General features: G+C 39.0%; 1 protein-coding gene across 2 annotated transcripts in view; it reads right to left on the bottom strand.

Annotated features, from left to right (window-relative positions):
* LOC124556655 (carnosine N-methyltransferase) overlaps positions 1 to 26,620 on the bottom strand; it is a 191,714-nt gene that overhangs the window by 97,865 nt on the left and 67,229 nt on the right. For both annotated transcript variants that reach the window (XM_047130624.1, XM_047130623.1), the window contains exon 4: positions 20,792 to 20,955. In XM_047130624.1, coding sequence (XP_046986580.1) covers positions 20,792 to 20,955 — 164 coding nt within the window. The remainder of the gene's footprint in view (positions 1 to 20,791; positions 20,956 to 26,620) is intronic.

Here is a 26,620-nt window from a genome sequence, read left to right as displayed (position 1 = left end):
TTCATCAAAAAAAGTCAAGAAAAAACACTCAACACTGAACTGTGAAGGCAATTCTCATGGAAAATATAAAAGTTATTTTTCTTTGTAACAAGTTAACAAGAATTTCACAGCACATAATGTTTTGATTTAAATTTCTAAATTACAAAAATTAAAAATAAATATGAATTTATACAAGAATAAAGCCAAAAGGTGAAATCATGGATGATAGTCAGGCGCATGCCATAGGAACTTTTTGTGATCTATCAAAGGCCTTTGATAGTGTGAACCACTCTTTGCTCCTCTGTAAACTTCAAATATATGGCATTGGGCACTGTATTACAATGGTTTAAGTCCTACCTACACATCTGAAGACAAAGAATTGTTATATCATTAGAGAGAGGAACTTATAGTTCAATATGGTAAACCATTTCACAAGGAGTACCACAAGGTTCTGTCTTAGGTCCCATTTTGATCTACCACTTAATATCGAGTATCACTTCGTTTTATTTGCAGATGACACATCTGCAATAATTCAAAGTAACATTACTGACGAAATTTCTCAAACTGTATTAAATACTTCAGAAAAATTAGATACTTGGTTTGATTTTAATGGGTTAAAATCAAACATGCAAAATACTCAGTTAATGCAGTTTAAAACAAAACAAGCAAAATTAAATGATATTCAAGTCAGTCACTTAAACTACGATCTGCAGGAAGCTAGGTGCGTGAAATTCCTAAGAATGCAACTGGATAAAAATCTATCATGAGGCTTAAAAATAAATTACCTTGCAAATAAATTGAATAGCCTAGTATTAGCAATGAGAACATTGTACAATGCTACTAGTATGGATGTAAGAAAAGTAGTATATTAGAGCTACTTTGAGTCAGTAATAAGGTACAGAATTGTATTTTGGGATAACTCAAACCATAAGTACCAAATATTAAAACTTCAGGAAACCATCATTAGAAATATGCGCAATGTAGAGTGAAGAAAATCATGTCACCGACTTCTAAAAAATCTAAGTATGTTAAGAGATCCCTCACTATACATCTATGAGCTGCTTATCTTTGTAAATAGTAACCCTAATTTATTTGTAGCAAATCATTTTCAACATGAAACTTCCTGGCAAATTAAAACTGTGTGCCGGACTGAGACTCGAACTCGGGACCTTGGCCTTTTGTGGGCAAGTGCTCTACCAACTGAGCTACCCAAGCATGACTCACACCCCGTCCTCACAGCTTTACTTCTGCCAGTACCTCGTCTCCTACCTTCCAAACGTTACAGAAGCTCTCCTGCGAAACTTGCAGAACTAGCACTCCTGAAAGAAAGGATATGTGGAGACATGGCTTAGCCTGGGGGATGTTTCCAGAATGAGAATTTCACTCTGCAGAGGAGTGTGCGCTGATATGAAACTTCCTGGCAGATTAAAACTGTGTGCCGGACCGAGACTTGAACTCAGGACCTTTGCCTTTCGCAGGCAAGTGCTCTACCAACTGAGCTACCCAAGCATGACTCACGCCTCGTCCTCACAGCTTTACTTCTGCCAGTACCTCGTCTCCTACCTTCCAAACTTTACAGCTGCTCTCCTGCAAACCTTGCAGAACTAGCACTCCTGAAAGAAAGTTTGGAAGGTAGAAGACAAGGTACTGGCAGAAGTAAAGCTGTGAGGATGGGGCGTGAGTTGTGGTTGGGTAGCTCAGTTGGTAGAGCACTTGCCAGCGAAAGGCAAAGGTCCCGAGTTCTAGTCTCAGTCCGGCACACAGTTTTAATCTGCCAGGAAGTTTCATATCAGCTCACACTCCACTGCAGAGTGAAATTCTCATTCATTTTCAACATGATTACAACACCAGAAATCAAAATAATTTCATGGCACCCACCCACAGTTAAAAAATTTATGCTCAAACTCCACAGTATACGGGTATGAAAATTTATAACAAAGTGAAAGGAAGAGAATTGCTCAGTACAAATTCAGAGACACTGAACAAACCTTGTATGAGAAACCAGTGCATAAATGTTACTATTCTGTAGAAGAATTCATGAAGGACAACCTGAAAATTTGAGCAGGAGAGAGCAAGTACTTCGGACTGTTAATTTTTAAAAGTTTGTTGCTGCCTAAGAAAAATTATTAATTGCTTAATTAGTTAAAAGTACAGTATATTATATTAATGATATTATAAGAAACATTGTAACCAGTTTTTGTATTTTGACGAGTCTCCTGTAAATTGAGTCAATGACTCGAAACTGTATGTTACAAGACAACAAACTTCTGTTCTATTCTATTCTATACAGTCTCCCTTCTCGAACACTATCAGCATGGCACTATTTTCTAAGCTGCAGGATGCTGAAACAACATGTCACCACTGGAAAGAACAGAGAACTCAGCTGAAGTTGTATTAACCTACAGACTTCAAACTGCAAAAGTAGCTGCACTGGAAAACACACTTTCAATCCTGTAAAAAAACATCAACAAAACCATCCTCAGCCAATAGTTTCCTTTCATAGTGTGAAATCAAATTTGCCAGAAACAATGAGAACTTTTAACACCTAGCAATTTCTGATGAAAGAAATACTGCTGAGCAGACACTTTGCTGCATAGCTTACGGGAATAAGAAATGGGCCGTAGACGATTGTACACACAATAATATATTGTGACTAGTGACTACACTACTAAAATGCAAACTGAAAGACATACCATTTCAGAACACAACATAAACTGTGAATTTTTGGGGTTCCAATACACAACATTCTCATGTACCATCTGTAACTAAATACCAACTGTAATAGCAGGGCCATCCACAAAAACTAACATTTCACACAGAAAACATTTTTATTAAGCACACACAACAGTGCAGACAGGACTGAACTGCTTTCCTCAGCAGATAATGCTATTAATCATTCATTTATTCATACATACATAGAATGTTATAGTAATCTTCAATACTCCAGAAATCATAAATCTTAAATAGTAAATAAATGCAATAAGCAGCAATTTAACTAGTACCACACAGATTACAACTGCTACACCATGGTGGATGGCACTGCTCCCCCTCCCTGTAGAATGGTAACCCATTGCTTTGGAGTGGACTATAGCTTTTTGGATCTAGACTTAGTCAGTGATCCTTCATATGGCAGTCATGGTGACGCCTCGCTTCATGACTATGCTAAGGCTTCATGCAAAGGACGTGGACAATGTCTCTGTGCCATTGTAGTCTTGATACAGATCATCGTCCTCAACTTTGTAGGTAATATCTGACAAACAAAATTGGAAATGGCATGTACCAAAGTAACAGTTCAATACTTTTCTGATAGCCCAACCTTCCACACAAGTGTAAAGATGCATATTAGTGGACCTGGGTTGTAATTTTATGGTAGGTGTTTGATTTTATAATTTTTACTGTCCGTATTCTGGGTGTCAGCTGTCTTGCGTCTTTAGTCTAGGTGATGAGCTGATTGCTGTAACAATTCTCAGCATTGTCAGGTTGAACAGAAACAAAGCATTCATTGTTGTTTCAGCCTTTTGCCCATGGTTCAGGAAAAACAGCGATATGGCTTGCTCTGTTGTGTTGTATGAAAATGTCATGACACGCAGTAGCACATCCGGGTCTCACTGTTTGACTTCAATGTACATCAAAAGTGTATCTGCCAATGTATTATTAAAATGTTTCACGAGGTCGTCTACCTGCAGATGGTAGGAAATGTTCATTCTACAAATAATGTTGCAAAACAAAAGTCGTACTGACAGCAGTAACTGCACCTTTTTCCACAATAACAGAGCATAGCACAGTGTCTTCCAAGCTTTCAAATTACATCTTCTATAAGAATCCTGGTGATTCCCAGAGCTTCTTTGTTTGGTACTGTTGTATATATGCCATAGGCCACATATGCCTGCTGCCAGCCTGACGTCTCCGACCTCTACAGTGGGCTATCCATTACTCAGAAGTCTCTCTCTTCCTGAGAGTTTGTATTCATAAATGACAGGCATCACATGTCACAACACAGTGCTGTATGCAAACAGTAAATTTATACATCATTGTCATAGGCTCCACCAGGGGGCACCAGCTATGCTTCTGAGCAGCACTTGCACCCAGAAACTGGCACCCCTATTATCAAAGAACAATCACAGTCCACACATCATGTAGTCAGTATGCAAGTATTTCACTTTCTGAATGTAGCAGCAAAAACAGGGTTAAAGAGTTCCGTTGAAGAATAGAAAAAAATATGTTAAAAATGTCATTCCCCAGGACTTTAGGCCTTTAGAAATAGCACCAACTTCCCCCACTGAAATTAAGGGAATTATAAATAAATTGAAAAATAATAGCTCACGTGGTGTTGATGGAGTCTCTAACAGAATTTTGAAGTTTTGTTCTAATTTAATAAGTGGAGTCCTTAACGATATATGTAATGCTTCGCTGGCACAGGGAATTTTTCCAGACAGATTGAAACAAGCAATTGTCAAACTTTTCCATAAGAAAGGGGACAAGAGTGACTTAAATAACTATAGACCAATCTCATTGCTGACTTCATTTTCTAAAATATTCAAAAAAGTTGTGTATTCAAGAGTAGTCTCACATTTAAGTGAAAATAATTTACTCAGTGTGTCACAGTTCGGATTCCGGAAGGGTTACTCGACTGAGAATGCTATCTACACATTTACCCATCAAATAGTACAAGCCCTAAATAACAAATTATCGGCAGTTGCTATTTTTTGTGATCTCTCCAAGGCTTTTGAGTGTGGGGATCATGTCACACTCTTAGAAAAGCTTAGGTTTTATGGAATTGAAGGCTATACACACAGCTGGTTTGAATCATACTTAATGAACAGAACGCAAAAAGTTGTGCTGAATAGCACAAATAATGTTAGGAGGGTGGTAAATTCTAGTGAATGGGGAGTTATCACAAAGGGAGTTCCACAGGGTTCAATTTTTAGGTCCTCTGCTGTTCATTATTCATGTTAATGACCTCCCACCTAATGTTCAGCATGCGAAACTAGTACTTTTTGCAGATGACATGAGTGTTATAATAAACCCCATTCCAGAAAAAGCAGTTGATGATATTGTTAAGGATGTCTTTCAAAGAATTATTATGTGGTTCTCAGAAAATGGACTCTCCCTTAATTTTGAAAAAACTCACTACATCCAGTTCTGTACACCGAATAGAGTCATACCGACAATTGATGTAGCATGTGAACAGGGCTCAGTTAACAGGGTAGATTTCTCCAAATTTTTGGGTGTTCACATTGATGACAACTTGAACTGGAAGAAGCATATTACTGAGCTTCCCAAACAACTAAGTTCAGCTTCTTTTGCTCTTCGTAAAATCGCTAGTCTTGGTAGTAAACAAATCAGCCTCCTAACGTACTTTGCATATTTCCATTCAATAATGTCTTATGGAATAGTTTTCTGGGGTAACTCACCACTAAGAAATAAAGTATTGATTGCACAAAAGAGAGCACTGAGAATAATTAGTGGTGTTCTCCCAAGGACGTCATGTAGGCACCTTTTCAAGGAGTTAGGTATTTTAACTGCACCAGCAAAGTAAATATATTCGCTAATAAAATTCGTTACAAATCATCCACCTCAATTCGCGAAGAACAGTGATGTTCATACGTACAACACTAGAGGGAAAAATGACCTTTCCTATCCATTATTGAAGCTGTCAGTTGCTCAAAAAGGAGTACATTATTCAGCAACAAAAATCTTTGTCATTTGCCCAACAACATAAAGTGTCTGGCAGATCAAGTTTTAAATCTAGCTTAAAATCATTTCTTTTGGACAACTCCTTCTACTCTATGGACGAGTTTCTGTTTCAGAAATGGTAAAAAAAAAAAAAAAAAAAAAAAAAAAAAAAAAAAAAAAAAAAAAGGGTACCTCTAAATGTAGTTGCATGTGTAGAACTAAAAATTTCAGTAATATTAATATTAGCATTATTCATGTGTGTGTATGTATATATATCTTGTAAGCTGACCTGTTCCACATCATATCGATAAAATAATCAGGAAAATGATCTATGGAACATGACATAACTAGAACTAAAACTAAACTAAAACTCAGGAACATACTTCCAGCAGCTGGGTACATAATGCAAAACACAGCCTAAAGCAGGCCTGTTCAGTTCATTTGCTCCCACAGTTCCGAGCCTGGAGCTGGCTATACTCATAGTTAATCAGTTCATCAAACGGAACTCGCTGAGATAAGCCAGGATGCTCCACTGTGCTTCGCACCGTCGTCATGCTACTACGTTACTCCACACAGTGTGGTCCCTCACAGACACCGCCCTAAGCCATACGGGATGATGTTTCCCACAGATCTGGTATCACATCAGCGAACTTTGTGGTTGTTACTTCAAATGATCATGAATCATCTTTCAGTAATTGTTTTCAGGACAAATGTCATCATGAATTTGTGCAGTTAAGATAATGTTTTGTATTGCAATTTGAGAATCATCTTTTAACACAGCAAGCAACCACCTACAAATAGCAGGAAAGTAAATTTGTGACAAGTCTTTGTCCACATGTGTTAAAGTACATTGTTGCAACTGTTTACTCTTCCCTCATCCATTATTGAGGACATTGGCGATGAGGCTATTTTCATGCATGGTTTCTGGTTCTTGCAGTGTGTTAGTTTGTTTGCTGGAGTATCATTCTGTTTTTCTCTCTGGTTGAGAGTTGCTCAAGCATATGCATTTTTGGTTGGGTGTTAGTTTGTTTTGATGGGGTTGCCGGAGTGGCCGTGCGGTTCTAGGCGCTACAGTCTGGAGCCGAGCGACCGCTACGGTCGCAGGTTCGAATCCTGCCTCGGGCATGGATGTGTGTGATGTCTTTAGGCTAGTTAGGTTTAATTAGTTCTAAGTTCTAGGCGACTGATGACCTCAGAAGTTAAGTCACATAGTGCTCAGAGCCATTTGAACCAAGGCCAGCCCTCCTGTCACTGCCAAGTCTGTCAATGGTGACGTCTGCCCCGTTATCCATCCGCACGCAGCTGGCCCTGTCCTGGCTGGCCCTCATGTCATCACTCAGTCCGTCAATGACAACATCAGTCCTGTCTTCAGTCCGTCCATCGCTAGACCGGTTCCAACTAGCCCTCCTGTCATTGGAAAGCCTGTCAGCAATGATGTCATTCATGTGATCAGTCTTTATGTTGCCGACACTGTCATGGCCAACCTTCCAGCCATCACCATGTCTGTATGCAACAACATCCGTCCCGTTGTCAGATTGCAAGTCGCCTGCCCTACAGTTGTTGGCAAGTCAGTTTGCGATGCTCTCAGTCCTGTAGTCAGTATGTGAGTCACCAGCCATGCTTGCTCTCCAGTTATTGGCATGTCTGTTTGCGATGACGTCGGTCTGTTCATCAGTCTTTGTGATGTCGGCCCCTGGCCATCGCCAACTCTGCCAATGCTGATGCCAACTGTCTAGTCAGTGTATTGATTGCTGATCCTCCAGGGCCAGTGCTCTCGCTGCCACTGTTTCTGCGGTCAGTCCAGTTGTCACTACTGGCATCGCTATGACCACCCACTTCTACTGTCATTGCCGACCTTGCTGCTGGTCTCACCATCCTGGCTGGTGCCACCAATCCTGTCCTGTGTTCTTCTGGGCACTGGATTATGCCTTCGTGGAAGTTTTGCTGAATGCCCCTCCAGCACCCGGCCTTTTCTTTTGTTGCCCGTGATGGCCAGTCACTGTTCCCCTACATGCTTAATCTGTTGAAATCATTTTCTTGTGTTAATCAGGTGTTCAATTTGTATTTTCATGTAACTGGTGCTGCAGTTGTCATAAAATATTTATGTACTTTTTCTATTCTCGTGTAGATCCCACAGGTCCTATGCCCCATGCTCAGCAGTTCAGCAGTCTTGTTCACTGAATCTTGTACTCAGAAGTTTATACCAATTCGAAGATTCTCATTAGACATATCGTTTTTAGTTCTGTTCAATTCCGTGTACTTGAATACCAGCTGTTGTTCATTATTTCATAGTTTTTCTGGAGATTCCTGTTGATGGTGAAAGAAAAGTCAAGGGAGACAGTTTGTCACTAATAGCTGCTGTCACTCATCCACGTGTCTGGGCCAATCCAGCACCTCCTTGCCAGGATCCAGCACTTTATCCAGCTCCAGCACCTTTGATAGCTCTTGCACCATCTTCTGTTCCCGTCCACACACAGTGTCTTGAAAGGTTTTCAACTGGGTCGTCCTGGCTGGCTGCCATGCCCCATCTCATCAGCTGGCCCAATGCTGCTGCACTGCTTCGCACCTTTGCCACACAGCTACAGCCATGGTCGGCCTCCTTCGAGATGGCTTCGCCATCTCTTTCATAAGGGGAAAGGATGTTACCTATCAGCTGCAGACCACGTACATACACTACTAGTCTGACATCTCTGCCCTGCTGGGTTGCCTACCCATTACCCGAAAATGTCTCTCTTCCAGAGATTGTGTATTTATACAAGACTACACAGTGCTGTATACAAATAGTATGTTTATATTCTGTTTTTTATGGGCTCCGCCAGGGGGCAGCAGCTATGTTTCTGAGTAGCACACACACCAGGAAGATGGCAATGCTGCTACCAAAGAACAAGCACTCACCTCACATCATTTAATCACAAACATACTTCCACCAGATGTGTATGTAAGACCAAGCACAGCCTCCAGAAGGCCATTTCAGATCAGTTCAGTTGCTCTTGCAGTCCCACACCAGGAGCTGACTACATTCAGAGCTCATCAAACAAAACTATTAGTATTAGTCATGTCATAAAACACTTGGGAGTAAAAATGTGAAGAAATATAAAGTGGAACAATCACAGGGTCTCAGTAGTACATAAAGCAAAGGGCTGTTTTTGATTCATTGGTAGGATACTATGAAACTGTACACAAACGAGATAGACTACAAAACATTCATACAACCAATGCTTTAATCCTGCACAAGTGTGTGGGCACATGTCACATCAGACTAGAAGTGGTCATCCAGCAAATCCAAAGAAGAAAAGTGTGAGTGGTCACAGGTTTGTTTGTCTGGTTGGGCAGTATAATAGAAATTTTGAACAAACTGCTTAGAAAACTCCAAGAACTCACTTTCAGGGCAGACACTATAAATCGTGGAAAGGGAAGTATGACATACTATTAGTTATAAACTTTATTGGGTGATATATTCCTTTTCATCCCCCCCACCCCCCATGAACCATGGACCTTACCATTGGTGGGAAGGCTTGCATGCCTCAGTGATACAGATAGCCATACTGCAGGTGCAACCACAACAGAGGGGTATCTGTTGAGAGGCCAGACAAACGTGGGGTTCCTGAAGAGGGGCAGCAACCTTTTCAGTAGTTGCAGGAGCAACAGTCTGGATGATTGACTGATCTGGTCTTGTAAGATCAAACAAAACTGCCTTGCTGTGATGGTACCGCGAACAGCTGAAAGCAAGGGGAAACTACAGCTGTAATTTTTCCTGATGGCATGCAGCTTTACTATATGGTTAAATGATGATGGCATACTCTTGGGTAAAATATTCCAGAGGTAAAATAGCCACCCATTCAGATCTCTGGGAGGGGACTACTCAGGAGGACGTCATTATCAGGAGAAACAAAACTGACGTTCTACAGGTCGGAGCTTGGAATGTCACATCCCTTACTTGGGCAGGTAGTTTAGAAAATTTAAAAAGGGAAATGGATAGGTTAAAGTTAGATATAGTGGGAATTATTGAAGTTCGGTGGCAGGAGGAACAAGACCTCTGGTCAGGTGAATACAGGGTTATAAATACATAATCAAATATGGGTAATGCAGGAGTAGTTTTAATAATGAATAAAAAAATAGGAATGCGGGTAAGCTACTATGAACAGCATAGTGAACGCATTACTGTAGCCAAGATAGACGCGAAGCTCACACCTACCACAGTAGTACAAGTTTACATGCCAACTAGCTCTGCAGATGATGAACAGATTGAAGAAATGTATGATGAGATAAAAGAAATTATTCAGATACTGAAGGGAGACAAAAATTTAGTAGTCATGTGAAACTGGAATTCAATAGCAGGAAAAGGAAGAGAATGAAAAATAGTGGGTCAATATGGAATGGGGATAAGGAATGAAAGAGGAAACCGCCTGGTAGAATTTCACAGTTAATTAATCATAGTTAACACTTGGTTTAAGTATCATGAAAGAAGGTTATATAAGTGGAAGAGGCCTGGAGACACTGGACGGTTTCAGATAGATTACATAATGGTAAGACCAAGATCTAGGAACCAGTTTTTAAACTGTAAGACATTTCCAGGGGCAGATGTGGACTCTGACCACAATCTGTCTGTTATGAGCTGTAGATTAAAACTGAAGAAACTGCAAAAGGTTGGGAATTTAAGGAGATGGGACCTGGATAAACTGAAACAACCAGAGGCTGTAGAGAGTTCCAGGAAGAGCATTAGGGAACAACTGACAAATATGGGGGAAAGAAATACAGTACAAGAAGAATGGGTAACTTTGAGAGATGAAATAGTGAAGGCAGCAGAGGATCAAGTAGGTAAAAAGACGAGGGCAAGTAGAAATCCTCGGGTAACAGAAGGGATATTGTATTTAATTGATGAAAGGAGGAAATATAAAAATGCAGTAAAGGAAACAGGCATAAATGAGTACAAACATCTGAAAAATGAGATCGACAGGATGTGCAAAATGGCTAAGCGGGGATGGCTAGAGGACAAATGTAAGGATGTAGGGGCATATATCACTAGGGGTAAGGTAGATGCTTCCTACAGAAAAATTAAAGAGACCTTTGGAGAAATGAGAACCACATGCATGAATATCAAGAGCTCAGATGGAAAACCAATTCTACGCAAAGAAGGGAAATCAGAAAGGTGGAAGGAATATATAAAGGGTTTATACAAGAGTGATGCACTTAAGGGCAATATTATGGAAATGGAGAAGAGGACGTAGATGAAGAAGAAATGGGAGATATGATATTGCATGGAGAGTTTCACAGAGCACTGAAAGTCAAAATAAGGCCCCAGGAGTAGACAACATTCCGTTAGAGCTACTGATAGCATTGGGAGAGCCAGCCATGACAAAACTCTTCCATTTGGTGAGAAAGATGTATGAGGCAGGTGAAATACCTTCAGACTTCAAGAAGAATATAGTAATTCCAATCCCAAATAAAGCAGGTGTTGACACGTGCAAAAATTTAATAAGTCACAGCTGCAAAATACTAACATGAATTCTTTACAAAAGAATGGAAAAACTGGTAGAAGCCCACCTCAGTGAAGATCAGTTTGGATTCCGTAGAAATATTGGAACAAGTGAGGCAATACTGACCCTACGACTTATCTTAGACAATAGATTAAGGAAAGGCAAACCTACATTTCTAGCATTTGTAGACTTAGAGATATCTTTTGACAATGTTGACTGGAATACTCTCTTTCACATTCTGAAGGTGGCAGGGGTGAAATACAGGGAGCGAAAGGCTATTTACAATTTGAACAGAAACCAGATGGCAGTTGTACGAGTTGAGGGGCATGAAAGAAAAGCAGTGGATGGGAAGGAAGTGAGACAGGGTTGTAGCCTATCCCTGATGTTATTCAATCTGTATATTGAGCACGCAGTATGGAAACAAAAGCAAAATTTGGAGTAGGAATTAAAATCCATGGAGAAGAAATAAAAACTTTGAGGTTTGCCTATGACATTGTATTTCTATCTGAGACAGCAAAGGACCTGGAAGAGTAGTTGAACAGAATGGACAGCATCTTTACAGGAGGATAAAGATGAACATCACAAAAGCAAAACAAGGATAATGGAATGTAGTTGAATTAAATCAGGTGGTGGTGAGGGAATTAAATTAGGAAATGAGAAACTTAAATTAATAGATGAGTGTTGCTATTTGGGGAGCAAAATAACTGATGATGGTAGAAGTAGAGAGCATATAAAATGTAGACTGGCAATGGCAAGGAAAGGAAAGCATTTCTGAAGAAGAGAAATTTGTTAACATTGAGTGTAGATTTAAGTGTCAGGAAGTGTTTTCTGAAAGTATTTGTATGGAGTGCAGCCCTGTACGGTAGTGAAACATGGACAATAAATAGTTCAGACAAGAAGACAATAGAAGCTTCTGAAATGTGGTGCTGAAGATTAAATGGGTAGATCACCTAACTAATGAGGAGGTACTGAACAGAATTGGAGAGAAGAGAAATTTGTGGCGCAACTTGACTAGAAGAAGGGATTGACTATAGGACATGTTCTGAGGCATCAAGGGATCACCAATTTAGTATTGGAGGGCAGCATGGACGGTGAAAATCTTAGAGGGAGACCAAGAGATGAATACACTAAGCAGATTCAGAAGGATGTGGGTTGCAGTAGGTACTTGGAGATGCAGAAGCTTGCACATGATAGAGTAGCATGGAGAGCTGCATCAAACCAGTCTCTGGACTGAAGACCACAACAACAACATTCCTTTTCATATCATCCAGTGCTAAGAAGGACATTTGTTATAAAACTGCAACTGATACATGATTAGCAGCCAAAATTAGCATGCCTGAATATTTGTAGAATATTCATAAAACTAATGTGTTGTCATAAATATTCTTAACAACAATTTAGGCAAACAGACAACTAGTCATGTACTATGAGCCACCCAATATGGCCTTACAGTTAATGATACTGCACAATACATATACTAAAGTAATTGAATGAAAAATATTTAAACATGTTGGTCAGCCACTGCAATACACCCTAATAACAATATCCCACAACTGCTCAAAAAATTACTGTATTTGAAGACACGTACCAGCATCATGGAATGTGGCAGGCCAAGAAAAGATAACAGTGACAAGGTTGCCAGGTTACTCAACTCACAACTAGCATAACTCATGTGATGTACTACAGGGGCACTCACCTGAAGATGGCCACAAATCTCTGCGCCGAAATATCATGGCAGGACGTTACTGATATCCAGCAGTTCTCCCGTGTTTTTATGGAACAGCATAACTCATACTTACATAAAATGAACATGGGATGTCTGATGCTGTTAGCCCATGTCTTTACTGCAAGTATCAATTTATGTCTACTTATTACCAAATTTACCTCTGTTCAGTCTATGAGATTCACTTTATTTACCCTCTTAACATAGAGCCCTGAGTTGCCTCATTTTATTATTTTGCAGAAACTTAAACTCCTGAGTATACTGAGGCAACTTAAGAACAAACCTTCAAAACATAAAACCCCTCTTGTATCCATTTCAGCATTAATATTTAAGTAATGATTTTTCCTTCATGTGGAGCCACAGTCATGCAAAACTTGCAGAAAGATTGTTTTGAAGGTCTGTTCTTAAGTTGCCCAAGTATACACAGGAGTTAAAGTTTCTGTCAAAATAATAAAATAATGAAAGTCATCTGACTTGTGTAGTTCCAAACAATTCAGACAATTTTTTTAAATTTGTAACACCTGATAGTGGCCTAAGGTTGAAATCTAGATTGTGTAATGAACCATATCGTACAGTCAAATGGTGGTTATAGCTTTCTGTAAGTGATAGTTAAGTGTTTGGCCGCTAGAGAGCACATCCAGTTCTACATTTGTAGCCTGGCTGTCATGTTTTGGTTGAGGTGGTTGCCATTAGATATTCTTTAATGTGTGCAGCATTGGATACTCAGCAACAAAATGTGCATTTTCAACCTGTGTCCTGTATTATTGTTTAGGCAGTGTTTCCAAAAAAGGATGGCTCTAGTGATCCTGAGTTTGATATTGAATTTAGCAGCTCATAAAGTGAAGAAGAATGTGATATTACTTCAATTGAGACTGAAATTGACAACAGTTTGTCAGCTGAGTGACAAGTATTGGCCAGTGGTACGAGATTTCTGTCCACAGGAAACCATTGTGAAATACAAGTTTAGACTTCACAGCTACACAGAAACTAAAAAATGACTTCAAGTTGCAGGACATTTTAGTCAAAGCCCAGTGCACAAGTATACTTGAGATTTTATTACTGATGCTCTTCAAAATTTTGTAACTCATTATTTTGAGCTTTAAAAGCTATATTTATGTGTCTATATGTAATGACATTCAATATAGGATGTTTTTCATTAATTAAAAAAAAATTTTTTTATTGTAATTTGGGAAGAAAAGGAAAAAAAAAACCAATATGTTAAGGGGTTAAGAATGGGTTGAACTGTTTGTGAATTGAGTCTCCTGGCTTACTTGTTTTGTTATTTCTTCTTGGGCTGCCATATTTCATAAAACTGGTACTTCTCTTTGCATACCATGATTTTTCAAGCAATTATAGAAAGTTATCATAATATGAGATGTATTGTTGTAGCTGACTCATATGGTTCAATATTATTCGTTCCATTACTTACTTATACCAGATGAAGTGCGCAAGTCATGAAAGTGGGCCAACATTTGATGGCTCATAGTTAGGCATTTGTTTAAATTTAAAACAGCTTTGCCATTTTATTAATGCCTTGTGACTATTGACTATATAGGCAATTTAATTTGTGACTTCACTCAGCTATCAAACAGAGTTTTATATTGTATATTCTTTTCATCATTGGATGACATGAAACCGAATACATCATGTATATAAAGTTTATGATTAATAATATGCTGCACTTCCTAGGAATGTGACCATTTACAGAATATTTGTATAGAGCGATACTGAATAGGTTCACAATTATTAATTTTGGCTGCATAACAATTGGTTTGTTTAAGTTTGATGTGTTGTAGTATTATCAATTTGACAGATTTTATACTTTATTAGGAACTTTCATTCACCATATTATCTATCATGGTATCAGGATGCTACTGTAAATGAAGCATTGTGCCCTAAAACCAGTCATGCAATAAATGAGAGCCGAATGTTGTGGCAACACCCTTGAATGAATTCCCACAATATAAATGGTTACTCCTCCACTTTAACCTATGATAGTTAGTTAGTTATCTGTTTCATGGAGCAGCTGAATGATTATTGCATCAAAATGATGTGGAATGAGTCAGTTTACAGGGTACGGATACATAATTCATGTTAACATTAATGAACATATATTTTTAGTCCTACTCATGCAACTACACTTAAAAACTAGGGCTTTTTAACACACTATCAGTTTTTAATTTTTTTCTAAAAAAAAAAGACATACATGGAATGGATTTAAAACTTGCCTTATTACCTGTCAGACATTTTAGGTTTTATTGGACAAAAGAGCAAAAATTTATGTTGTTTCATACTGAATTCATTTCTGAGCCACTGACAGCTTATTAAGGTGTAATAAAGGTCATTTTTTCCTCTAATGTTGTAGGGACAGACCTCAGTATTCTTCTCAGGTTGTGATGGATTACTTGTGATGAATTTCATTAGCGAACATACACATTAGTGTGGTGCAGTTAACCTGCTTGGTTTTGTGCAATCAATATTTTATTTCTAAGTCACAAATCAAAAAAAAGTTCCACACAATATTATCAAGAGTAAATATGCAAAATATGTCAAGAAGTTATCTGCTTGTTTCCAAGATTAGCAACCATACAAAGAACAAAAGCAGCTGACTTAACTGTCAGTAATACGCTCCTTCCAGTTCAGTTGTTCATCAATATTTACACCCAAAAATTTGGTGCATTCTACACTGTTTACTGACTACTGTTCATGTGCTACATCAATTGTTGATATGACATTATTTGTTGTACATAACTGAATATAGTTTTTTTTCTCTCAAAATTATGACCCAGACAAATTTCATAGAACCACTTAATAATGCTTTGAAACAAATCATTAACAATGTTTTCTCTTGCTTCCTCTCTAATGGGACTTATTATAACACTAGTAAAGGTACCAACTCTACTTGATGAATGTTAAGCGGAAGTTAATTCACATATATAAGGAATACGAGTGATCCCAAAACAAACCTGGTGGGCAGTGTGATTTCTCCCCAGTGACTATAATTTTCTCTCCTTTCAATATTGTTTGAATTATTCAGCACAACCTTTTGCATTCTCTTTGTTAAGTATGACTAAACCCAATTGTGTGTAAAGCCGCCAATTCCATAAATCTTAAGTTTTTCTAAGAGAGTAACATGATCTACACAGTTACACACCTTGGGAAGATCACAAAAAATACTGACTGGCAATATTTCATTATTTAAGGCTTGTAACATTTAGTGAGTGAACCTATAAATCGCATTTTCAGTGGAGCAACCTCTCTAGAATCCAAACTGTAACATGGTAAGTGAATTACTTCTATTTAAATGTGGGATTACTCTAGCAAACGTTACTTCCTCCGGTATTTCAGAAAAACGTGTTAGTAAGGAAATTGGACAACTAATCATGTAAGTCTTTCTTGTCATCTTTCTTGGAAAGAGGTTTAACAGCTGCATACTTTAATCTGTCTGGAAAAATTCTCTGTGCCATGAAGCACTACATTTATCACTAAGGACACTGCTTATTAAGCAAGAACAAATTTTCAAAATTATGTTTGAAATTCCATCAACAGCATACGAGCTTTTGCTTTTTAGAATTCTATTAATTTCAGTGCAGGATTTTGGTGCTACTTCTATTCACTTCAAGTTTTATAGAATGACAGTCTTAATATATTCTATTGTTTCTTCAACTGAACTACTTAATCCTATTTTTGCTGCTACTTTTAGAAAGTGATTGTTGAAAATACTTGCAACTTTTGAATTGTCAGTCACAACATTGTCATTTAGTTTAATTGTTGTTCTATCTTGTACACTAACTAGCCTGCCTATCTCCCATTTCATGAAATTCCATACAGTTTTAATCTTGTTATCTGCATTATTTATTTTGTCAGAACATGCATATTTCTGGACATTTTAATAACTTTCCTTTTTTGTAGAATGCAAATAATGTTGGATCTTGACTTATTCTAGCTTCTATAAATTTCCCTTTTTCTCTTACATTAAATTTTGATTCCTTCAGTTATTCATGGCTTACTTTTTTTTAAATGGACTTTCTGAATAACATTTTAGGGAAGCTACTTTCAAATATTGACAGAAATTTACTATGGAATATACTGAATTCTACATTAGCATCTCTTTCTATATATACAGGAGTTGGACAAAAATATGGAAACATCAAAAACAAAACACATTACCACACCTAATATGGTTTAAGAAACCTGTTGGCATTCAAAAGAGCTTCCAGTCACTTCAAAGTCAGGAAATATTGGTCCTGTATGGTTTTCAAGGCGATCTTACACCACTCTTCTTGCAAAACAGTCGCAAGTTCAGGTAATGATGATGGAGACCAATAGCGAACACACACCCTTCTCTCAAAAACAGACCAAAAAGGATAAATAACATTGAGATCTTTGACTGTGGTGGCCAGGAAGGACGCAACAATTCATTCTTCTACTCACAAAACCAATCTTGGACTATGTGACTTGTGTGAACAATGGCCCTGTCATCCTGGAACACATCATCGCCACTGGGGAAGAAACATTGTGCCATGGTATGGACCTAATCAGTCAAAATGATCACATAATCCTTGGCAGTAATGCAGCCTTTCAGAGTAACCATGATGCCCATGGAATACTACAATATGGTTGCCCAAATCATCACCAAACCCACACAATGTTTCATTCTTGGGATGCAAACTCGACCAGAAGTTGGAAACAGTGTGAAACAAGATGCATCTGACCAAATAACTTTCTTCCATGGCTCCAAAGTCTAGGTTTTATGGCTTCATCTCCACATTTTCCTGTTACGGACATTTGCATCACTGATGGGTGGTTTTGGAATCCCAGACTGCCCTGTTAGTCCCTGCTAATGGAGTTCCCTTTGTGTTGTTTTGACATTGACAGAGTCAATGAGTGCAACATTCAGTTGTGTGGTGACTTTTGCAGCTGTCATTCTCTTATTTTTCATCACAAAACTCTTCAATGATAATCTGCCATGATCACTCAATATACACTTTCATCTGCATTGTGACGCAGCGTGTGATGTTTTTCCACTTTTCCTGTATGCGGTATAAATCTTCAATATGCTGCCACCTGCAACACCAAACCCTTCGGCCACCTTGCTTACAGATGCACTAACCATACGAGCACAATCAATTTGCTGACATTTGAATTCACTTAGCTCCAACATAACGCACTCACAACTACGCAGAACACTGTTGTGCCCATGACTGACACTTGCAATGTATTGAGGGCATTGCACTGGTGCCATTCATGGTCAAAAACAAAACCACAACCTGCAGGCTTGGCCAGGTCCACATTTTTGTTGAAGCATTTCCCATGGCATTTCCGTATTTTTGCCCAACCCCTGTACCTCATCCCATACCACCTCTTTTCACTTATTCTTAAAACATTGTATCCTGTTCTCATAAATAAGCTTCTCTGTTGTGTGTGAACATGCCTCAGGGCTGTAAGGTACTACAGTGTTTATTTCCATTAACAATTTGGTACACATTACTTGTTTCAGCCTATGCATAGTCAATAAAAATGTTATCAATCAGGGTCCTGCTATCCTATGAACTTAGAGATATGTCACCTACTATCTCCTACTAAAATTTCACCTCATTGGTTTTCAAATTGTTGCAGAGCAATGGTACTAATTCTGAGTTCTCAGCATTTCAAGGACAGAATATAGAAACTCCGCTAAATGTATGAGCTCTAGTTTGCTCAGCAGAGAGGACATCCTCTTAAGGGCACGCATCTGGGACAATAATATTTCATCATCCAATATTTCACCTGTTATACGCACAACCATCTTCAAAGTGAGTCAGTGACTGACTTAAAACCACTTGATGAATAATATATTGTGGAATAAAATGTACATACATCAGAGATAAAACAGTCAACACAACAGTGCCAGCCATGTGTACAACTTTGTGTGTCTAAGAAGAAAACATAACAAGTGCTGAGTCAGTAAATCCACAGTGCTTGCTATGTTTTATTCCTACACAAATAAAGTTTTATCTGGCATTGTTGTGTAGACTGTCTTATCTCTAACACATGCATATTTTACTCCACAGTATATCTCTATGTCAAATGGTTTTAATTCAGTCACTGACACACCTCGAAGATAGCTGTATGGTCAACAGCTGATGTATCAGAAGATCAAATACTGCTGCCCTGGATGCACGCCTGAAAGATGATAGCATAACCATGGACAACTTTTAACACTTTGCTGCTACTCTGAACACTACACAGCTAATCTTAACTTTAATAGACAGACACTCAATGCTACATAGTAGTCATTCCAAAAAATCTTATATTGAAATAGTAAGGACACCAAGAGTCTCAAACAGTACAATATCTCAATTTCTCATACAAAACAGTCGTATTTCATAAATCTGAGGCACCGTCACTTTCTTTTCAACTATCAGTTTTGTGATAGAACCAACCATAAATAATTTTTTGTTGACTTTTTCTCAAAATAGACGTACCACATAAGCACAAGAGAACTCTGCATTGACAATAATTGTTTTCACAAGAATCTCTGCAACTGAATAACAGAAAACAGAAGTGAAATCATGAGAATAAAACAATTAGGACTCTGAAAATTTTCAACCATCAAAACACAAGGAAGGAACACAGTTGCAGAAGCATTTAAATGTGTTCCGCATAATGTTGTAAATATTGTGGTTGTGTGAAATGAATGACAAAAGAATCAGCTTTCTAGACAATGACAGGAAGATACAGTAAAGACATGACATGGAAAACTAAGAAGAGAAGGAAGGAAAATTACAGTCTAATATACCATCAGAGATAAAGCCATTATAGGTGGAGTCCTAGCACAGACAGAGAAGAGTATCAGCTTTGTTCATCTAAAAGGAACTGTCTTGGTATGATTTAGGGAATAGAAATCTAGCCATTTCACTCTTAATCATCTTGCGTTGTAAAGGGCAGCACATGAGAAAATGATAATAGGGTAGAAAATGATGGAATTAGAATGATGGGGAGAAAGATCCAAGTTTTACATCTTGTTGGTGATGAGTTAACTAATGATGGAGCACAAGTTAAAATTTGCATTGAGATAGTTGGGGTAGGAAGCAAATTGCGTAATTTTCAAAGGAACCCTTCCTAGTATTCACCTTAAACAGTTTAAGGAAATTGACGAAAACCTAAATCTGGATGACTGGATGATAATTTAAACCACTGCCCCCAATGTAAGCGTAATGTGCTAACAACTGCACCACCTCACTTGGTATTTGGAATGGAAACCATGGCACAAAAGCGCGGAGATTTGAGGAGGGGGGAAGGGAGAGAGGGGGAGGGAGAAAACAGGAGAGAGGAGGGAAGAGTGATAGAGGAGGAGAGGGATGGACGGGGAGGGAGGGAGGGAGGGAGGGAGGGAGGGAGGGAGGGAGGGAGGGAGGGAGGGAGGGAGGGAGGGAGGGGGAGGGGGGGAGGGGGAGGGGGGAGGGAGGGAGAGGGGGGAGAAAGAGAGGGAGAGAGGGGGAGATAGAGAGAGGGAGAGAGGGTCATAGTGTTTAAGGTTTTTGGTAGTCTCTCAAAATTAAGTAAGGTAAAGAGGAAGCAGCCAATTTCCTTCCTCATTCTTTTCCTGCCTGAACAAGTGCTCTAACAACATTGTCACTGACAGGAAATTAAACCCCAATCTTTATCTTTATAAAGCAGATGGCAATATTTCCTAAGTACAACAAACAACACAGAAAGCATTTACCTAAAGCTTGCTCAGTGACACAAATTTGAATACCCATGCAACATAATTCATTAATTTGCTTTAAAAATTTAGATCAGTTGGTACAATAATATAATGTGTGTTTTCCTTTCTTTTCTGATGAAGGCTTTGGCTGAAAGCTCAGTGTGTAACAATCTTCTTCTTGTGCCTGTCTGCAATTAAATGTGTCATCTCTATGGTGAATAACATAACAACTCTCATATTACTCACGCCTTTTCAGTGGAGAAATGGTTGTCAATAGCTTCAAGTATTGGTTTATAACATTGGTCCCGCTCAAGAGCTCCCTCAACAGTCCAATCGCGATACACACTTTTCAATGTTGCCTGCAGCTTCTCAATGTCTTGCCAGGTAGGTGGCTCATCACGTCCACCTCTCTAAAAATATAGCAAAGAAAGCGTAAAGTATTACTTGATGCCAGCAACTTATAATACTTCAAGTTCACAATGTTTAATTTGACACAGTCACAAAATGTTGACTAAAGAAACTTACAAGTGTTTTCAATAAGATACATTTAAGAACTATAGCTTTGTAGCATACATGGAAATCTAAGTATTTGGAGACTTTCAGTAGACATCAGACAGAGTGTAAATGGAAAGTTCATTTGGAAGGCACATGTTTACAGCTAAATGCAGAGTTACCTTTACCCTCGGATCATTGCCTACTCAGAACCCTCAATGTATTGAAATTCGTTTATTGTGCAACTGCATTTCTTGACACTATAAGGGATAGTATTTTGGTGCACTTTTAAACATTCATTGATGCTATCAATTACATTACATGATTCCTTATTGCCTAAAACATGAATTATATGAAACCTTCAAATTTCCATAGTATGATATTTGTCACAATTATGATATATCCTCCAGCTCATATAAAACATAAATATGAAACCAAGTATCTCTCCTCTGAGTTGTCCGGCACATATTCTCTGGGATTTTGGTAAATATTTTCTCTTTTGTTTTTCACTGTGTAGATGAATCAGCCTACACAAATATTGTTCATCATGTGTTTCATGTAACACATAGTGTTAATGAAAAATGTTGGTCTGCTTCCTTTTATGAACAAAATGGGAGAATTTTATGTGATCATTCAACAGAGTGGTCTCAAATTAATCCATTGCAGTATTCGGTTTAGATACACATATTAACAGGAACAGTAAAATATGAAGTATAATCAGTACCCCAGGAGTGAGTGAGTGAGTAGCACTCCTACATAGTGCCAGTAGACAGCACAACACAGGCCAGCACATGTGATGGGGTGACTCAGGATAGAAGGACATGACAAAGAAATATTTACAGAACATCATTTTATGGTGCAACCATCCGCAGCTTAGATGACACATGTTAACGAATTTCTTTAAAAATGTTTTATTAAAATCTTCTAAAAAATTTTTGGAAACCATGTTAGCTGTTGATAATCCTTTATTCCAAGATTATACACGGCCAGCTATGCAACATTGTAATCGCATCTTCAGGTAAAAAAAAAAAATCTATGAAAACATATGTTGATTTGCAGCAAATTAATAATACCAAACATGTTGGATACCCACACCAGAAAAAGAGGGAGTGAAATACTTACACAGCTAATTTAACATTAGGCCTTTGAAATAGTACGGTCTCCCAGTGTTCATATGGCACTTGTCATTAGCATTGCCAGTTAAAATGGATGTTGAATAATCCAGAAAAAGAAAACCAAGAATTAGTGGTTTTAGGCCATGTAACAGTCCACTGCAAGTCACACTCTTAGACCTAACAAAGGCAACATAGCGCAAGAAACTCAAAAAACTACAGAGCAACTAACTTACACTAAAGTACAAGAATGATGGCTCAACACTACTGCAGAATTTGTGAAAATAGCAAAAACCACATATAGTGACTGTGGCTCTGCCTGCAGCAGGAAGGTCATACCACCGCATTAAGGTGTGAACATAACCAAGTGTTGGAGAAAACTGATGTTGGGCAATGTGCCACGAGAGAGCGAGTAAGAAGTAGGGGAATAAAATGATAGAGGGCATGAAAGTGGCGAGGAAGTAACACTGCTACATTTTTTGTCTATGTAATGACTCCCAACCTTTGTTTCAAAACTGTTACTTTCCTCTCTACCAACATATTCCACTATTTCTTACTTGCCCTTTCACAGCACATTGCCCAACATAATTTTTCTCTGGCACTTGGCCATGTCCATACCTTCATGCAGTGATACGACCTTCCTGCTGGAGACATTTTACAGCACTGGTGAGCCGTCATTCCTTTACTTTACCATAAGTTAGTTTTCCAATACTTTTTCAGGTTTCTTATGTTATGTTCCCTTTTTAGGTCTAAAAATGCGACTTGCAGCAGTCAGTTATATGGCCTACACCCACTATTTCTTGGTTTTCTTTTTCTGGATTACTCAACATACATTTTAAATGGCAATGCTTATGCCAAGTACCATCTGAATATTGGGAGATCATACTATTTCAATGGCCTAATGTTCAATAAGTTATGCAAGTATTTCACTGCTTCTTTTTCTGGTTTAGGTATCCAACATGTTTGGTATTATTAATTTGCTCCTAATTGATACTACATGTTTTTGTAGCTTTTTTCACCTGAAGAAGGGATTGCAATATTGTGAAACCAGTCATGTATAATCTATGAATAAAGGATTATCAACAGCCTATGAGCTACCATAAGTTTTTTAGACGATTTGAAGAAAACATTTTAAAGAAATCTGTTAACAATATTTACAGATAATGTAAGTGTTAAAGAACATGTTTTTAAACAAAATATCACACTATATTAATTTGAGATCATTTTATTGAATGGGCACATAAAACCTCATATTACAAAATATTTTGTTTATAATAAGAAATTTTTCATTTACATTGGGCTTCTGCTTAAACAAACGCAGTATCACTTTGAACTGATTCCATCTACACATTACAGAAACAAAATTTTAAATACTTGCAGGAACACTAGGTAAAAATATAACTGATGGGTCTTAGGAAATCACCTGTTCTTGATTATTCTTCAAATCAACTATAAATATAAACACAATCTTCTTCTGATTAAGTACAAGTCACAGATAAACTCAAGCCTCAGCACACCATTCAGGATTAATAGTGTAGATTTATCTTCTCTCTCTCCCTCCCACCCCTGCCAATCTCTTTTGTTTATTACGTTGTACACAAGCCCAATAATTTTATGGCACTGTATAGAACTCACACTGCCATGTCCAATGTGGATTGCCATCAATTCAGTTTTCTGAGATTGTATTTCAAACACACAAATTCACATCTACTAAGCAAACAAGTCAAGCACAGAAAATCACAAGGCTGATAATTTTCAATGACATGAAGTACACAACAACTGAAATTCTTTGCAACAGAAGATATAGCAACAATATGAAGGTAAAGTAATGAAAACTTCAGTTACCATCAAATTGAATATGCTATAATAATATAGCAACAGCTTTTACAAAAAAGGAGAGAGATTGGCAAAATAATAACTATTAGATACATGCACACAACATATTAAGGCAATAATAATTCTATTTATCAAGAAGTGACTGGTGAAATAAAATGCGGGAAAAAAGACACTGTTGTGACTCGCCGATCATTCAAAGCGCCGCCGCCCAATTACACACGTCCTCTACATGCGGCGCTGTCTCCCAGCCATGCAGCAGCTGCGCCACCTAAGCGGCCAGCCGAGCAGTGGCCACTAGACTGGGACTGAGTGCTCATTCAAATGCTAATGTGTACACATGTCTTGCTCGTCAACTTACTCTGTGACTTATATGTGTTGTGTCATTCTGAAACATATTTGTTAAACTTGACGTTATAACAATTGGCGACGAGGATGGGATCCTGCGTCTTTGTCCTTTGCCGAAATGTGCTCACTTCTGTCTGTCTATTTTCAAAAGCAAACGCATGTGGTAGCCTCTCATGTGGCCTTTTATCGTTGTCAAAAACAGCCACATCAATCCTATCGCGCTTGGGCTGCTGAACTTCATGGCCTCAGTCGAAATTGCCAATTTGTTACTGACGTTCACAAAGAATCCTATGCTGATTCCATGGTACGGGATGCTATTATCCGGTCGGCACCCGACAAAGAAGTTCAGCAACGTGCCCTTCAGTTGGCGAATCCGACTCTAGATGAAGTTCTCTCCATTGCACAGTCTTTTGAAATTTCTCACACCGCTGGGGCGCAAATAGAGGTGTGGGGTGATGTCGGGGAAATACAACCTCTGTGCACTGTTGACGACACGTGCGGCGCGTCCCCGCCGGCCAACGTGGCCGCAGTGCGCTCCCACACGCAGCTTCGGCCTAGCCGTAAACAACCCGCTAAGAAACTGCAGCAAAACCCCTGGCAACTTCCTTCATGTCCGCGGTGTTTTACGAAGCATTCACGCGAGGATTGTCCCCAACATTGGACTGTGTGTCACAAGTGCAAAAAGAAAGGTCATGTGTCTTCCGTTTGCAAATCTGACCGCATACATGATGTTCATGAACATGACGCTGATTCTGTGTTGTCTGTCAATTGCACTTCTTCCCTTTCAGCGAAGTTATTCCTCACTGTCCAAATCCTTTGTCGAGATGTTCGCATGCAAGTGGATATCGGTTCTGCTGCCACTATAATTAATTGTCAGACGTATCTTCAGTTGGGTTCTCCACTCCTGTCACCTGTCACTCGGCAATTACGGATGTACAATAAACAGAAGATTTCTCTCTTGGGACAGTTTAATGCTGAGGTATCTTACAAATCCGTCGTTCGCACTGTTCCCATATTTGTTGTCGACCAGAGCAATGCAGAAAATCTTTTTGGTTTCGATGCCTTTCGCGTTTTTGGGTTCTCCATAGATGACTCTGTCAATATTGTCTCTGATGCTATTCCTTATGCTCAACTGGATTCCTTGTTGACGACATTGTCGTCCCTTTTTTCTTCTGGGTTAGGCCGTGCAAACGACTTTGAAGCTCATATCATGCTCAAACCCACTGCTCGGCCAAAGTTTTTTCGGGCTCGGCCCATTCCTGTGGCCCTTCGTGATCAGGTAAAACGGGAGTTGGATCGTCTCACTACTTCAGGGGTCTTGCTTCCCATCACTTCCAGTGAGTGGTCCTCTCCTGTCGTTGTCGTTGCTAAGCCAAATGGTGATATTCGTCTCTGTGGCGATTTCAAAGCCACTGTAAATGCTCAATGCCTCATTGACACTTACCCTATGCCCCGTCCTGAAGAACTGTTCACTAAACTTGCTGGAGGCCAGTATTTTTCTAAAATTGACCTGTCAGAAGCTTATCATCAACTTCCTCTCGACGCTGCTTCCCGGCAGTTTCTGGTCCCTAACACGCCTTTCGGCCTCTATCAATACCAACGCTTGCCATTCGGGGTTGCTAGTGCCCCTGCTCTCTTTCAGCGATTCTTGGAACAATTATTCCTCCCTGTCCCTGGGTGTATCAATTACATGGGCGACATTGTTGTCACTGGCTCCACCACTAAAGAACATCTTCAAAATCTCCGCACACTTTTTCATGTCTTACAGACTGCCGGTCTTAAGTGTAATCTTCAGAAATCACAATTTTTTCAGGCCTCTATCACGTACTTGGGGTTTCAACTCTCTCAGGATGGTATTCGTCCACTTCAGCAAACTGTCGCTGCGATCGATGCCCTTCCCCGACCTACATCTGTTAAGGAACTGCAGGCCTTCTTGGGGAAAATAGCATACTATCACAAGTTTTTACCGTCTGCTGCTTCGGTGGCTCAGCCGTTGCATCGCCTGTTGCATAAAAACGTGCCTTTTCACTGGTCCGTGTCATGCGAAGCGGCTTTCCAGAAATTGAAGACTATGCTGAAACAGGCCCCGTGCCTGGCTACTTATCGACCTGGCCAACATCTTGTTCTTGCCACAGACGCTTCTCAATACGGCGTCGGTGCAGTCCTTGCGCACCGTTTTTCTGACGGCTCGGAACAATCCATTGCTTATGCCTCCAAAACGCTCATGGATGCCCAACAAAAGTATTCTCAAATTGAGAAAGAAGCTTTGGCCATTATTTATGCTCTTCAT

The sequence above is a fragment of the Schistocerca americana genome, chromosome X (genome assembly GCF_021461395.2).
Source record: "Schistocerca americana isolate TAMUIC-IGC-003095 chromosome X, iqSchAmer2.1, whole genome shotgun sequence".
Lineage (NCBI taxonomy): Eukaryota > Metazoa > Arthropoda > Insecta > Orthoptera > Acrididae > Schistocerca > Schistocerca americana.
This window is presented reverse-complemented; position numbering and strand designations above follow the sequence as displayed.